Below are 15,000 nucleotides of genomic sequence, written 5' to 3'. Positions count from 1 at the left end.
CTTTCTTTGTCTCCATCTCATTGTCTGTGTGTGCGTGTGTGTGTGCGTCTCTGTGCAGATGCTGGTGACGACGCCGGAGAAGTGGGACGTGGTGACGCGTAAGAGCGTGGGCGACGTGGCGCTGTCCCAAGTGGTACGCCTGCTCATCCTGGACGAAGTGCACCTGCTGCACGAGGACAGAGGACCTGTGCTAGAGAGCCTGGTGGCACGCACACTACGACAGGTACACACACACACGCGCGCACACACGCGCACACACGCGCACACACACACACACACACACACACACACACACACACACACACACACACACACACACACACACACACACACACACACACACACACTCCTGCTGCACGAGGACAGAGGATCTGTACTACAGAGCCTGGTGGCACGCACACTACGACAGGTACACACACACACACACACACTCACACACACACACACACACACACACACACACACACACACACACACACACACACACACACACACACACACACACGGTGTAGTTCTTCACATAATCACCTTTGCAAGAACTGATAAGGTGACAGTACTTATCAGTACTACAGCACTTATGATTGTCACTTCACCACCGTTCTCAAGTCTCTTTTTCACATCCGTCATGGAGCCCCAGCTGTGATTGACAGGTGGGCTCCCCGCTGACTGGGATTGGCTGATTGACGGCTTCCCCTGCTGATGGTGATTGGCGGCTCTCTGCGCCGGAATCCCGCCGGCCGTCAGGGATATTAGCCTAATTATGCAAATGGATCCCCTCTAGTCAGACGCAGGAGACGTCGCCGCGACGACTGAAATTCTGGAACGTTGCGGGCCCTGTTCCGTTCCAGCAATCGTCAAGTCAGGTGTCATCTAAGTCAAGTCAGGTGTCACAGGAAATGAATATAATAGGACGCCACTGATGCATGCAGGGACAGACACCTCCGAGAAGGCTGAGAGGAGGAAGCAGAAGCCTTTATTTTAAATTCTGCAGAGTTGAGCGCATGCATGGTTAGGAGGCTTTGCTTTTCGTGAGAGATGCCCTTGCATACACAGAGAGTTAAGCAGGTAGACAGACTGATGGACACACATGAATGGGATGAAAGATCCATTTATGCGTGTCCATGAAAGAAAATGAAATGAAAAATCGTTTTCATGCTCACCGTTTTTCTCTGTCAGACAAATGTACAAGGTTGTGCTGTACATATGTACAGCCCTTGTCAGAAGTTTTGTCGCCTATCCATGTAATGGGAGCCACAGCTAAAAACCTAGCGTGAAGTTTTGTGTACAAAAATAAGTTTCATGCACCGAAGAAAGATTGATAATTTCATGAACACAAAGGACACACTTTGGCAAGACAAAAGTTTTGTCGCCTATAGAAAATAATGTGAAAATTAGCAGAGAAGTCACTTCAAATCCAAAGATCAGGTGTCATTCTTAATCACTGAATCACTGTCACCTCTTCAGAAAATCAACTTGGGCCATAGGTGTATCTTTAGCGTCATTGTAATTTTGGAAAGCAACACAATGAAAAACAGTGAAGGTCAATTAGTAATGGTAACATATTCGCTATTCGTAGAGCAATACATCTATATTAGGGGTGGGAAGGGGTGTCCCGTTTTATCCGGCCTCCAAAGCACATACGAACATGACATAGGTTGCATTTATAAGCTAGGACATTCATTTTGCATTAAAATGTGTTCATTCAGCTCTTACATACCTACATTTTAATAAAAAAACCTCAAATCTCAAGAGCCTGAATGCAGCATATATGTGTCTCCAGGCTAAAATGGGTTAAAGCTGGCTGCCTTTAATATAGGCCTGAAGTGCAAGGGAAAATCCTGGTTTGTGTTCATAGTGCTGCCCTCAGAGGACTTTGACGATCCTTGGAGGAATTTGGGATGGGCCCTCGAATGAAAAAGGCTCCCCACCCCTGATCTATATGTTCTTGAAATGTATATTTAATGAAAACTGCCATCAAACACCAGCAGCATGCAGCCCCACACAAGAGCTGTATCTCGTCGCCCACGCTCTTAAAATAGTGTCCCATTAGCCTTCATTTTTGTCAGAATTAGGCATGTGAGACTCTTGCCAGGCTTTTTTGTCACTGGGCAGTGGGAGATGCTTCTTTGGTGGACGACACCCACAAACTTCATCCACAAATTGTATCTTTCATCTTGCTGAAGCACATGGATACCGTGTTTCAAGCTTAAGGAAGTCATACGAGATAATTTGGGTCTTACAGCACTCGTGCTTCATTTTCTGATGTTATGTAAAACATATTTGTGTGTTTTGAAGTGATTAATCACACTATTTTATGTAGGGGGCATCAGTTTTGTCTTGCCAAAATGCCCTTTCCATGTTCATTAAATGAAAAATCTTTCTTCAGTGCAACACATTTATTTTTGTACATAAAACCTCATTTGGGAGGGTTGTAGCTGTCATATGAGTGACCTCTGAAGTCAACTGCTTAATTGAAAGTCAGGTTATTAGCTGTTGTTTCAACAACATGGATAAGGAGACAAAACTTCTGGCAAGAGCTGTACATGACCATAAAGTGCTATACCGTATTGGCATAAGGTCTGACTTAGACATTTCCTGTAGTTCAAGTAGTCCTATTTCACTCATTTCAAAAGTATTCTGATCACAGGCTATCTTAAATGACTGTGCTCTTGAAAACTTCAACACAAAAGATGAGTTGGAAGTAAAATAAAAAAAGACATCAATGCTGCTCACACACATTTCTTTAAAAAGTGGGGCCCTCTATTCTATATAGAGATGCACCGGATCCTGATTTTTAGGATCCTGACGGATACCGGATCCACTGCTTAAGATACTGCCGGATCCGGAACCGGATACCGGATCCTACAAAAGGGTTGAAACATATCGTCTACTCGCACACGTGGGCCCTTTTTATTACGTTGGCTCAAACTATTTTTTAGACTCATTGGCTTATTGCCACACTGCCTGCAATGGCCGCTTCCAAAGGGCTTTCACTCCATGCAGTGATTGGGTTTGTGAAAGACTGACTGAAAAGCCTAGGCTACAGATACCCAAGACCCTTATTTTTAGGTAACATGCCGGATACCGGATCCACTGCTTAAGATCCTGCTGGACCCGGATCCTGTGAAAAACCCTATCCGGATCCGGATCCGGTGCATCTCTACCGGAAATCCACACAGACGCGCACATCCCGCTTTGCTGCCTTTATTCCTTCCTGATGCAGTTTCGATGAGAGTGAATGCGAGTGACCTTCGCCTGTCTTTCTCGTTTGATGTCTTGGTTTTCATGCCAGTGAAAAAGCCCCGTTATGCAACCGTCTTTCAGAAGCAAGGTGAAGCACCGGTGATTTAGAGCTGGCATAACAGTGCCAAAAAAAGTCAGTGAATGTCAATCTTTGCGTTTAAGGACAGTACTGTGTAGACAGTGCACTATAGGCTTACTTGTGAGCACCAGTTTTTCTCATCTTGCCAAAGCAGGGCCATACAGTGTACTGTATTATTGCATAGATAATACTATTCTGGCTTCAAGGAAACTAGATTTGAAAATACGTCTATGTGGAAATGACACATTTTGTTGTTTTGAAATCTATAGACTCATTCAGAGAGGGCTGTTCGGGCTGACATTCATGCTCAGAAATGGAGGCTGGGAGAGTGAATGAAAGTGTGATGGCTACTGTGTGTGCTGTTGTGCCCTTCATTACGAGGTAAAGCAGGACATATCAACTAACTGCTTTGAGTCCAGTCGTTAAGTTTGTTCCTGTGTCACGTTTGCCATTACAAACCTTTTACCTCATTTATTAGCTGTGGCTCTGAAATCGTGATGGCTGTCTCCACCTCCTTTTCAAACTGTGGCAGTGTGATGGCTGTGCATTTATGTCCTTAAAGAGCTTCACACCCCGTAAGGATTGCTGAATTACGCTCCAGGGACTGTGGCCAATACAGTACCCTTATGTCACGGGAGTGGTCATCACTAACTTTTGGTCATGCCAGTGAGACTGGCTTTTTGATGTAACAGTCAGAGTTCTCAAGTGTCTTTCTTTTTTTTCAGACATGTAATAGTTTTAATCTTTTACCTGACATGTTTCGATGGTGACAATTCCGTCTTCATGAGAGGGTCACTCAACATGTCACATGAAAACATGTCAGTTAAAAGATGAAACCTCTTACATGTCTGAAGCAAAAGAAACATTAAGAATTAATTTAACTTAGACACAATGAATGTTCTACATTCAGTTAGAGGCCTCGTTTTTCACCCCAGAAGGCCCGGGTTCTAGTCACAGTTGCAGTGAGATGTTGTGTGTGAGATGAGTCATAATGGTTGGGTTTGGATGACTGCATCAGCGACGTGTGGTGTTATAGAGATTACGATAGCCATGATAGGTTGCTTCTTTATAGTATACTGTTTGAGAGGAAAAGCAGCTCAATTCAGGTAGTACCTGCAGTGTTTGTTATGCAGTATCTTAATAGGGCTTATATTGTTTAGTAGATCAGCGTGTGTGTACTGAGGAGTCCAGCAAGATTGTTGACTGAGGAGGTAGAAAACTCACCCCCTCTACCTCTTCTCTCTCTCTCTCTCTCTCTTTTTCCTCTCTCTTTTTCTCTCTCTCTCTCTTTCTCTCTCTCTCTCTCTCTCTCTCTCTCTCTCTCTCTCTCTCTGTCTTTTTCTCTCTCGTTTTCTCTCTGTCTCTCTCTCTCTCTGTCTGTCTCGCCCCCCTTTCCTCCCTTTCTCTTTCTCATCTCTCCCCCCCCTGTCCTACTGTTTCTTATTTTCTTTGATGATAAATAAATACAGATTGAGCTCGACGCCAAGCCTCCCCTCCTGCTGTAGGCAGAGACATTATAAGAACAGAAAAATTGATACGTAAACACAAGCCGTAAGTGCTCAGTATTTTCCCATGGACGCTGGCTATTTGAGGAGAGCTAATGGAGTGTGCGTGTGTGCGTGGGCGCGTGTGCCTGTGTATTTGTGTGTGTGTGTGTGTGTTTTTGTCTTACTTCTTCATATCTTACAGTTCTCTTTCATTTCATCACTGCTACTCATTCCTCATCCTTTTACCCCACCGCCCCCCATCCCTCAGCTGTCTCTGGCCAAAACTATTCTATATCAATCTGCAATGAGCTGCCATCACGTGGAGAGCTTGTGCAATCTGAACTCAATCCCTCTGAACTGGAACCACAGGATGTGTGTTTCACTAGCAAGCACATACATGTAAGCACGCATGCAGGCACGCAGGCAGGCAGGCAGGTAGGCAGATAGACAAACAGGCAGGCAGGCAAGGCAAGGCAAGGCAAGTTTATTTATATAGCGCATTTCATACACAGGTGCAACTCAATGTGCTTCACAAAGTTAACAAATGTAAATGAAAGGAAACAGGGAAGAAAGAAGGAAATGAATTAGAGTCAAAAAACATTTAAAACATTAAGATAAAACATAAGGTAAAAATAATAATAAAATAAAATAAAACACATTAAATAAACATACAAATAAAAATAATAAGTAATTTAAGCTAGGGGAAAACAAGGAAGGCAGACAGGCAGGCAGGCAGGCAGGCACGCACACTACACACGGTCTATAGGCCCCTGAACGGGCACGGCAGGTTGTGTTGTGTGTTGCACCAGCTGAGACAACTCGCACGCACGCACACACACGCCACAAGCACACCATCGGCCTCTGAACTGGCACGACAGCTTGTTTCGTGTGTTCCACGAGCTAAGACATGGGAGGCTGCTTGTTGGCTTGACCAGATCGATTCTGTCGGCAAAATCATGGATTGGTTTATCTCACACCCAGGGCTTTGATGCACAGCACCGGGGCGTTGGAACAAACAGATTTCAAAAGTAGTGTGTGTGGTTGTGTGTGTGTGTCTTTGTGTTGTGTGTTGTGTGTTTCTGTGTGTGCGTCCCTCCGCACACATTGTGTATTAGACAGTTTGTGGGTTTGGGCGTGGATGTTTGTGTGTTGTTTGAGAGCTTGTTTGGGAGAGAGAGAGAGAGATAGAGAGAGAGAGAGAGAGAGAGAGAGAGAGAGAGAGAGAGAGAACGAGAGATGAAAGAAAGCAAGATGGAACACCTGATAAGGGGAACAACAGGGATGAAAGCATTGGATTGTGTATCAAGCAATTTACATCAATTACATCGCCGCTCCTTTTATTTGTGTGTGTGTGTATGTGTGTGTGTGTGTGTGTGTGTGTGTGTGTGTGTGTGTGTGTGTGTGTGTGTGTGTGTGTGTGTCTGTGTGTGTGTCTGTGTGTGTGTCTGTGTGTCTGTGTGTCTGTGTGTCTGTGTGTCTGTGTGTCTGTGTGTCTGTGTGTCTGTGTCTCTCTCTAGTCCAGGCACTTTCTGCGTTTGTTTTTTTCCTGACCAAAGCAAAGACTGTGGAAAACATAGAGAGCAGTCTCTGTAAATACCACCGCAGTCAGAACTGAAGGGCTGAGAGGCTGAAAGGCTCATCTTTCTGTCTGGCATTTTCTTGTTTTCCTTCCTCCTCTTTGTCTATCCTTCACGTACGTCTATCCTCTGTCTGCTTAGTTGTGTCACCGGAAACCATCTCCATTTTTTACTCGATCTCTCTCTCTCTGTCTGTTTTTGTTGCACTTAGTTTTTCTCTATGCATTTTTCTCCATACAAAAAACATTATTTCAGAAATATATATAGAGTGCATAATACAGACATAGATATACATACACAACATACACAAATAAATTCTACACATACAAAATCATACATACAATTATACAAATACACATACACCCATATGCACACGTATGCATACGCAGAGCTGTGTGTTGGTCTAGTTATTATTCTCCTCGTCCAACACCCTCCTTCCCACCTTTCCAGTGTCTTTGACCCCCCCATCCCTTTTAAAAATCATTACTGTACCCTTCCCCGCTCATAAAACAGCACTCAGAGAGCGCTGATCATCTTCACACCCTTTACGCGCACACACACACACACGCACACACACACGCACACGCACACGCACACGCACACGCACACACACACACACACACACACACACACACACACACACACACACACACACACACACACACACACACACACACACACACACACACTCCTCAAATGAACAGGGACATCAGCTTGAGGACTGTGTCTCTGGTGCCATCTACCGAGTCACACTGCTACCTTTTCCCCTAAAAGCATTACTCTGCTCTGCATTTCTGTTAAGAAGGAATACAACTACCATTAATGTCCCTTTAAATTAATATGTTGACTTCAGTACAACATTCAAATTGGTTTGATTGCAGTGGTCTGGCCTATTCCTCGTCTGTCTTAATCAACTACTTAAAGCGATACCTTACTACCAGCCCTTGTTAAATAAGTTAAATAATCAAGTTTTACCTTTCTCCTGTACTTCCAGACATTAATTTTTAACTTTCTCCTGTTCATCCACCAATTCTCATGTCGTGCAACGCAAATCCTACCTCCAAGGTAGCAATTAGAATTGAATCTTAGCGGCTAGCTGGTCCCACAAGATGCTGGCGTGAAAGTAGAGGTAAAATCACCAGACTAAGAGAATGGGTGGAAGAACAGGAGAAAGCTGAAACTCAGTTATTTAAAGGGACACTGTGTGAGATTTTTAGTTGTTTATTTCCAGAATTCATGCTGCCCATTCACTGATGTTACCTTTTTCATGAATACTTACCACCAGCATCAAATTCTAAGTATTCATTATGACTGGAAAAAATGCACTTTTCATACATGAAAAGGGGGATCTTCTCCATGGTCCGCCATTTTGAATTTCCAAAAATAACCATTTTTAGCTGCAAAAATGAATGTACTTGGACCATACTAGAAAATATTTGTTTATTACTCAGTAAACTTTCATGTAAAGATCAAATTTGGCAATAGGCAGCCCAGTTTCAATGAGCTGCATAGTTGCAGTAACTTTTTCGACCATTTGCTGCACAGTGTCCCTTTAACTCAAGCGCAGGTGTAAAAAGAACTGTTTTCCAGAAATGGTACGGTATTGCTGTAAGCTGGGCAGGAGCCCTCCTCAATGCAGCCAACTGCTGCCACAGTATTCAGTTCAGTTCAGTTTGGTTTATTTGATAGGGACAGATACACATCATGTAGGCTATGCAAGCCCAACAGATACACATCATGTAGGCTATGCAAGCCCAACAGAGTAGCATCATAGCATTTATAGCCTTGGCTAATTCCCAATGCCCGTCCCTAGAAGGGCTTTTTAAAATAAAATATAAAAAACTGTTTTTATTTGAAAGAGCATCCTATCCATTCATTCAGTCATTCATTCAATCTAAAAGACAGTCAATACATACACATATAGATAACTAACTACATATGCATGTCTATCCACCCATTCATTCATTCATTCATTCATTCATTCACTAATTATTAAACTGTACAATCTCTTCTTCCTGACCTACCTTGTAATTTCAAATTCTTTGTATGACCAGTGCATGTAAAGAAATTGACAATAAAACCTACTTGACTTGACTTGACTACCTTAGGCACAGTGCCACACACGCACGCACGCACGCACGCACGCACACACACACACACACACACACACACACACACACACACACACACACACACACACACACACACACACACACACACACACAGAATCAACTTTTAAATCACCACACACTCAGTCAGCCTACCCCACCCAACCCACACACAGTCACACATAGTCATAGTCATAGTCAGACAAAGTAAGTACTTTGCCCACTGTGGGTAAAGAACACCACCTCCCCCCTCTTTGCAAAAGTCTTTTTAATCACCAACTAGTTAAAAGCCTGTTTTGAATCTCTCGGGAATCTGTGGTAATACATAATGAGACGCTGGAGTAGAATATGTGAGGTGAATGAACAGACATTTGGCCTTTGATTCGGCACATTCCTTTGCACTCTGTGTGACGCGTGTATTCATGTTTTACTCAGAATGCACACTGACACAACGAGATGATGAAGACAGCTGCACTTCCTACTGCATGTTGATGTCCCTGGCACAGGCACACACACACGCGCGCACATACGCACGCACACACACACACACACACACACGCATGCACACACACACACACACACACACACATGCACACACACACATGCACCTGGCACATAGGGCTCATCATCATCATTACCTGCATGAATATGGAGCTCCCTCTACCTCGGAAATTCCAGGAAAGAAGCCATGTTTTTTTTGTTTTTTTAAAGAAACAGCCTTTCACACCTGTTTTCCTATTTCATTTTAATTCAGGACTAACTAAATACTGCATGTCTCTATTTAGCTGTTGGTAGGCTTCAGCTTTCACCACCATATAGATTGTAGTATAAATATGTGTGTGTGATGGAGTGACCATCACTAGGGTTGTGGGTGTGTTCTGACTAACATACCAACGAGCCTGGCTCTTTGGTGTAGCGGTCAGAGCCCCGGTTTACTACCCCAGAAGATCTGGGTTCGAGTCCCAGCTGGGCAACTCTACTCCAGTTCGCTACAAATGGTGTCAGAAGTGGGATGGTACCGTGAGGCCATCGGAAGCGTACCCATTGTGTGTGAGCTGTTATTCCATGTGAGGGACCCCCAGGACTGCTGACCCCGGTGTGAGGGACCCCAGTGATGGGTGAAGCATTGATGACGGGGCACACTGGATGGGAGAAGCATGATGATCAGTTGCGTGAGGGACACCATGAGTGTGTGAAGCGCACGGGTGCGCTTCCCGAAGGGGAAGGCAGTGTGATGGAGTGACCATCACTAGGGTTGTGGGTGTGTTCTGACTAACATGCCAACGAGCCTGGCTCTTTGGTGTAGCGGTCAGAGCGCCGTTTTACTAGCCCAGAAGGCCTGGGTTCGAGTCCCAGCTGGGCAACTCTACTCCCCTTCGCTACAGTGTGCAAGTATGTTTGTGTAATATCCATGTAAAAGATCAAATAGGGCACAATGATGAGAAGAGGAGGGAGAGAGGATACATGTAAGAAGTGAGAGACAATAAAAGAGAGGGGGAGAGAGCGAGTTGGAAAGGAAGGAGAGATAACATGATGTTGAGAGAAGGAAAAATGGCAAATAGTGGCAAGTCAAGAGATTTAAAAGTGTTATGAAAAAAAGAGCTGTCAGCACAAAAGCCAGCTGAAAATGCAATACCAGCTGTATAAACCAACACCGCTGTAAAAAAAATAAAATGGTGGCGAAATTTGTCCATATATGGTCAAACATGGCTGCTCGCTCTGTTTTATGTAGCCTTCTAAAGGTTCCGGTCATAGTATTCGTTTCCATATAGTGTCTACAGAGAACTCCGAGGGGAGCTGATAAAATAACCGATTTGGTAACACTTTATTTTAGGGATACATTTATAAGCACTAATACATACAATGTTAATGCCTGCATAAGTAACTTGTAAGCCATGTACTAAGCAAATGCTCAGGCCTACTAGGTCCTTACTAAGGTTAAATTGGTAATAAATCCCTTATTGTGCATGAACAAGACATTTGCGAATACATGCCTAACAAATGTTTGATTTTACTTTGTACATGCCTTACAAGTTACAATACATTGTATGCAGGGCTCTAAATTAACTTTTTCCACCACCAGCCAATTTGGCTAGTAGACATTTTTTCTTACCAGCCAAACAGAAGGTCAACTAGCCTTTTTTTTATCTCGCCAAAATAAACTAGGCTATGTGTTAGGCTATTTAAAAGAAAAAAAAATCATGGTTATTTTATTCAACTATTTCCAAAACACATAAACACTATAGGCCTACATAGGCCTAATTAACATAATAAGCATATTATATACACTTTTTTTTTTTAACTTCTGCTTTATATTTACCTCTGAAAACAGTGAATCACATCACTCAAGCCACACAACAGACCTTTAACATAGCCTACAACCAAACACACAGCCAAACACTACAAAACCTCACATCTGTACACTCCAAGGAAGGAGAAGAAATGAGAGGAAAAGAAGAGGAGAGAGGAGGAAAGGAGAGATCAACACACACACACACACACACACACACGCATGCAATAATGGGTATGTCTGTGTGTTTATGTAGCCTATATGCTGCTATAGACACCTTCATTTACTCCAGGAGCTCTTCTCTACCATGCGCAATAAAATGACAAGAAGCACGCTATGTTTAACTATCACGGAAATGTCGCCGTTGGCAGTTTTTTGGTTATTGATTTTTTTTTCTTCACGTAGCCTACTTGCACGGTTATGCAAGGTCTGCTCTTCTTTCCGATGGAGTGGGCTTTCCAACTTAAGTTGCGCCAGGACTTAAAGCATTTCAGAAGACAACTGACAGCTACGCGCACACTACTCTGACAGATAGTTATCATCCTCTGCCCTTGTCGCAATTTCTTTCCACAACCACTCCTTTTTAAAAACGTCACTACTATTACTGTACACAGAATCTTGCTCTAACCACCACCACAAAACATACAAAACAGAAGTAGGCATAATCCGCGTCATGTTATTAAAACTCTTCGGTCAGGTCCTCGCAGCTTAAAAAGGCAGCCTGTTAGAGAAAGGTTCTGTGTCGGTGAGTGCTAATAGTAACAGTAGGCCTAATAGTGATGTTAAAAGTGGTGGAGCGAAAGCGACAGAAGCAGAGGAGGAGAGTTGCCTGTCAAAATAATGCGAGCGTAGCCGACAGTAGGCTGTTCGTCTGAAATGTTTTCTGTCGTGGCGCGCGCAACAGCAGCATGGAGTAGCCGCTGCCAGAGCTGCTTCGGAAAGCCCACGGTGGGATGCTACGTCATGACGGTAGTGTTTATGGGTAATGTAGGAAATCTCGCCGTATCGTTGCCATTCAAGCAGCGGTTTACCGTTCATAATTTAGGCCCTACTGTAGGCCTACTCGGGCGCTACTAGCCAAATTGGCGGGTAGGTAATTTTTTCTACTAGCCAAAATGAATTCTCACCCGTGTTTGGCGTGTTGGCGTGTGTTAATTTAGAGCCCTGATTGTATGTATTGGTGCTAATATATGTATCCCTAAAATAAAGTGTTACCCATTTTTTTGCGCATTTTAAAAGCACCAGATTTCCATGGACTGTGTAACTTAAGTGGTAACTTATTGTAGGGCAAAAGCGGAACAGCCAACTTTGTAGAGGTAGTAACCATGCTAATACACACATATGGCAGAGATGGACCAACTCTGTTCAAATAATCTGATAAAACTCCTGTCGTTTCACAGAGTATGCAAGGGTCCAGTCCACACAGTACTCAGTATTGATCTCTGCCCTTTTTTTTGTCATCCCTTCCTCACCTCCTCTCTCTTCCTCCCCTCCCATCATCCTCCTGTTTTCCCTTCTTCTCTCACCTCTTTATTCCTCCGCTCCTCTCGTCCTCCTTTCCTCTTCATTTTCTTTTTTCTCTTCTCATTTTTTATTCTCTTCATCTGTCGTTATGCTCCCTTTACTTACCCTTTGATCCGGTACTGGCTACTATGAAAGAAGTTCATGCACCAGTCATCAAGGTTCTCTCTCCTCCCCTTCTGCTTTTCTGCACACTTTTATTCTCCTCTTTTGCTCTGCTCTCTTTACTTGCTCTTTGATCCGGCACTTTCTCTGCTGTGAAATGTTCCTCAGTCAATTCCTGTCCTTCTCATTGTTTGTCTCCTCTGCACTCCCTTGCTTTATGTATTTCTATCTGTCTGTCTGTCTGTCTGTCTGTCTGTCTGTCTGTCTGTCTGTCTGTCTGTCTGTCTGTCTCTCCCTCTCTCTCTCTCTCTCTTTCTCTCTCTCTCTCTCTCTCTCTCTCTCTCACCCCTTCCTCTGCATCTCTCTTTCTCTTAGTTGTCTTCTGCATAGTGTCAGGACTGGCCATGTTTGAATGGGCTGCTGAAGATGGAGATGTACTTGTGTCAAAGAAGGTGGATCTAACAAGAAGCGTCGGGTGAACGCCCCTTTAGGAGACCTTCGGTTAGGAGACCTTCGGAGTCCTGAGGTTGAGAATCAATGAAGTCCCCTTAACGCTGTAGATGGCGGTAGCACACGTCTTGCGCAAACACCTCAAAAAGAGAAGAAGAAGTAGGGGACAACGCCCCCTTAGGAGACCCAACTTGAGCACACGCTTTTGCATTGAGTGGGCGTGTTTTGCGATATCTTGGTTTGATTCAGTATTTTTGCTGGCGTGGTGAAGTGAAGTATGGTGCAGGGGGAGGAGCAATGGGTAGCATAGGTGAATGAGTGAGTGAGTGAGTGAGTGAATGTTGGGGTGTGAAGATGGTGTTATGGGCTTGGCGAGGATGAAGTGAAGAGTCGGGTTGGAGGAAGGAAAGGAGGAGAAGAGAGGGGGTGAGGAGGGCGAGAAAAAGGAGGCGTAGAGAGGTGAGAAGAAAGGAGGAAAGAGGTAAGTAGAAAGAGAAAGGAAGAGAATGGGTGATGAGGAGAGGAGGAGAAGGACGCAGTGTACGAAGCAGAAGATGAGGAGGAGGAGGAGGAAGAGGAGGAGCAGGAGGAGGTGGCAGGGAAGGGAAAGAGAGGGGCCTTCATCAGCTATGCACTTTGATGCTCTCAGGTGAAGCTGCTCTCACTGCTCCCGCCACCTCTCCTTAAAACAAAAATAACACACTAAGGCCCCACCTCTCTCTCATACGTGCACGTGCACACACACACACACACACACACACACACACACACACACACACACACACACACACACACACACACACACACACACACACACACACACACATTCCAATGAGCACATGATCTACAGGCTAGCGCTAATCTACAGGTGTGTGTGTTTCTTTCTGTGTGTCTCTGCTTGCATTACTGTGTGTGTGTGCGTGTGCGTGTGTTTGTGTCTGGTTGAGAGAGAGAGAGGGAGAGAGGGAGAGAAAGAAAGAAAGAAAGAGCGAGCATGTGTTTGTTTATTTTTGTGAGGGTAGGTGCTGGGGATGCAAATTATCGATTAATTCATTAGTCATTAGTTGATAGCCTTATCGATCGACTTACGATTAATTGATAAGCTTGCATTTTCCCCCCGAAATCTCAATCTAAAAAAAAAACGAATTAATTAAAATTTTAATTAAATACTGAGATAAAATACCACATTTAAATTAATTCTATTTCAATTATTTAATCCAAAGGTGATTTAAATATTCCCACTATTCACACCCCTCTTCACACGTACTCTTCACATACCCATTTCACCTCGGTCTCTTGTCAGTTGAATTGTCGATTAATTGCGATTAATGTTTTTTAATCGATTAACGCATTGATCGATTAAAGTGGATTAATCGATTAATCGCTTGCATCCCTAGTAGGTGCATAGTATAGTGCACCTGTGAGTTTGTTTACGGTGTGTTGCATACATATTTACCTTTGCTGCTCCTTCTCCACGTAGGGAATTTTGATTTCAGAGTCTCGTCATATTTTAGATCTGGCTTTATTAACATCCAACATTTAGCACATTAATATTTATAAACATATGGCCATTTTATATGCACATAAAATCACAAACATGGAGATGGCATGTTGTGGACATTGTTTATGAATACATATGAATACATTGCACATTGTTTGCTTTTGTGAGATGGAAATCCCTAGGGCTACACAATGTTTTTGTCTTACCAGACTTTTTAGCAGTAACTAAAATGGAAAGTGTGTGCGTCTGTTTGTCTGTCTTTGTGTGTGTGTGTGTGTGTGTGTGTGTGTGTGTGTGTGTGTGTGTGTGTGTGTGTGTGTGTCTGTGTCTGTGTCTGTGTCTGTGTCTGTGTCTGTGTCTGTGTGTGTGTGTGTGTCTGTGTGTTTCTGCGTCTGTGTGAGAAAGTGTGCTTATTACTTGTTGAAGAAAGAGGGAACGGATGACACACAGGCAGACTGAGACATGAAAGGTGTGTGTGCAGGAGATGGCACAAGAAATAGTGGAATAGTGTGTGTGTGTGTGCGCGCTTGTGTGGGTGTGGGCGGAGTGTGTGCGTGCAAGGCAAAGACAATCAAAATGTAATGTAGTAAAAGTGGACTGAAGGAGCACAAAGTAAGTTTGTGAGTGTGTGCGTTTGTG

At 43.8% G+C, this 15,000-nt stretch overlaps 1 protein-coding gene across 1 annotated transcript in view; it reads left to right on the top strand.

Moving 5' to 3' along the window:
• The window catches only part of ascc3 (activating signal cointegrator 1 complex subunit 3), a 291,707-nt gene that overhangs the window by 151,670 nt on the left and 125,037 nt on the right, over positions 1–15,000 (top strand). Inside the window, exon 13 of the mRNA XM_063199022.1 lies at positions 59–223. Within this exon, the coding sequence (XP_063055092.1) occupies positions 59–223 (165 nt within the window). The remainder of the gene's footprint in view (positions 1–58; positions 224–15,000) is intronic.

This window comes from Engraulis encrasicolus, chromosome 5, assembly GCF_034702125.1.
Source record: "Engraulis encrasicolus isolate BLACKSEA-1 chromosome 5, IST_EnEncr_1.0, whole genome shotgun sequence".
NCBI classification, from domain to species: domain Eukaryota; kingdom Metazoa; phylum Chordata; class Actinopteri; order Clupeiformes; family Engraulidae; genus Engraulis; species Engraulis encrasicolus.
The sequence above is the reverse complement of the archived record's forward strand: the minus strand, read 5'-3'. Positions and strand labels throughout refer to the sequence as shown.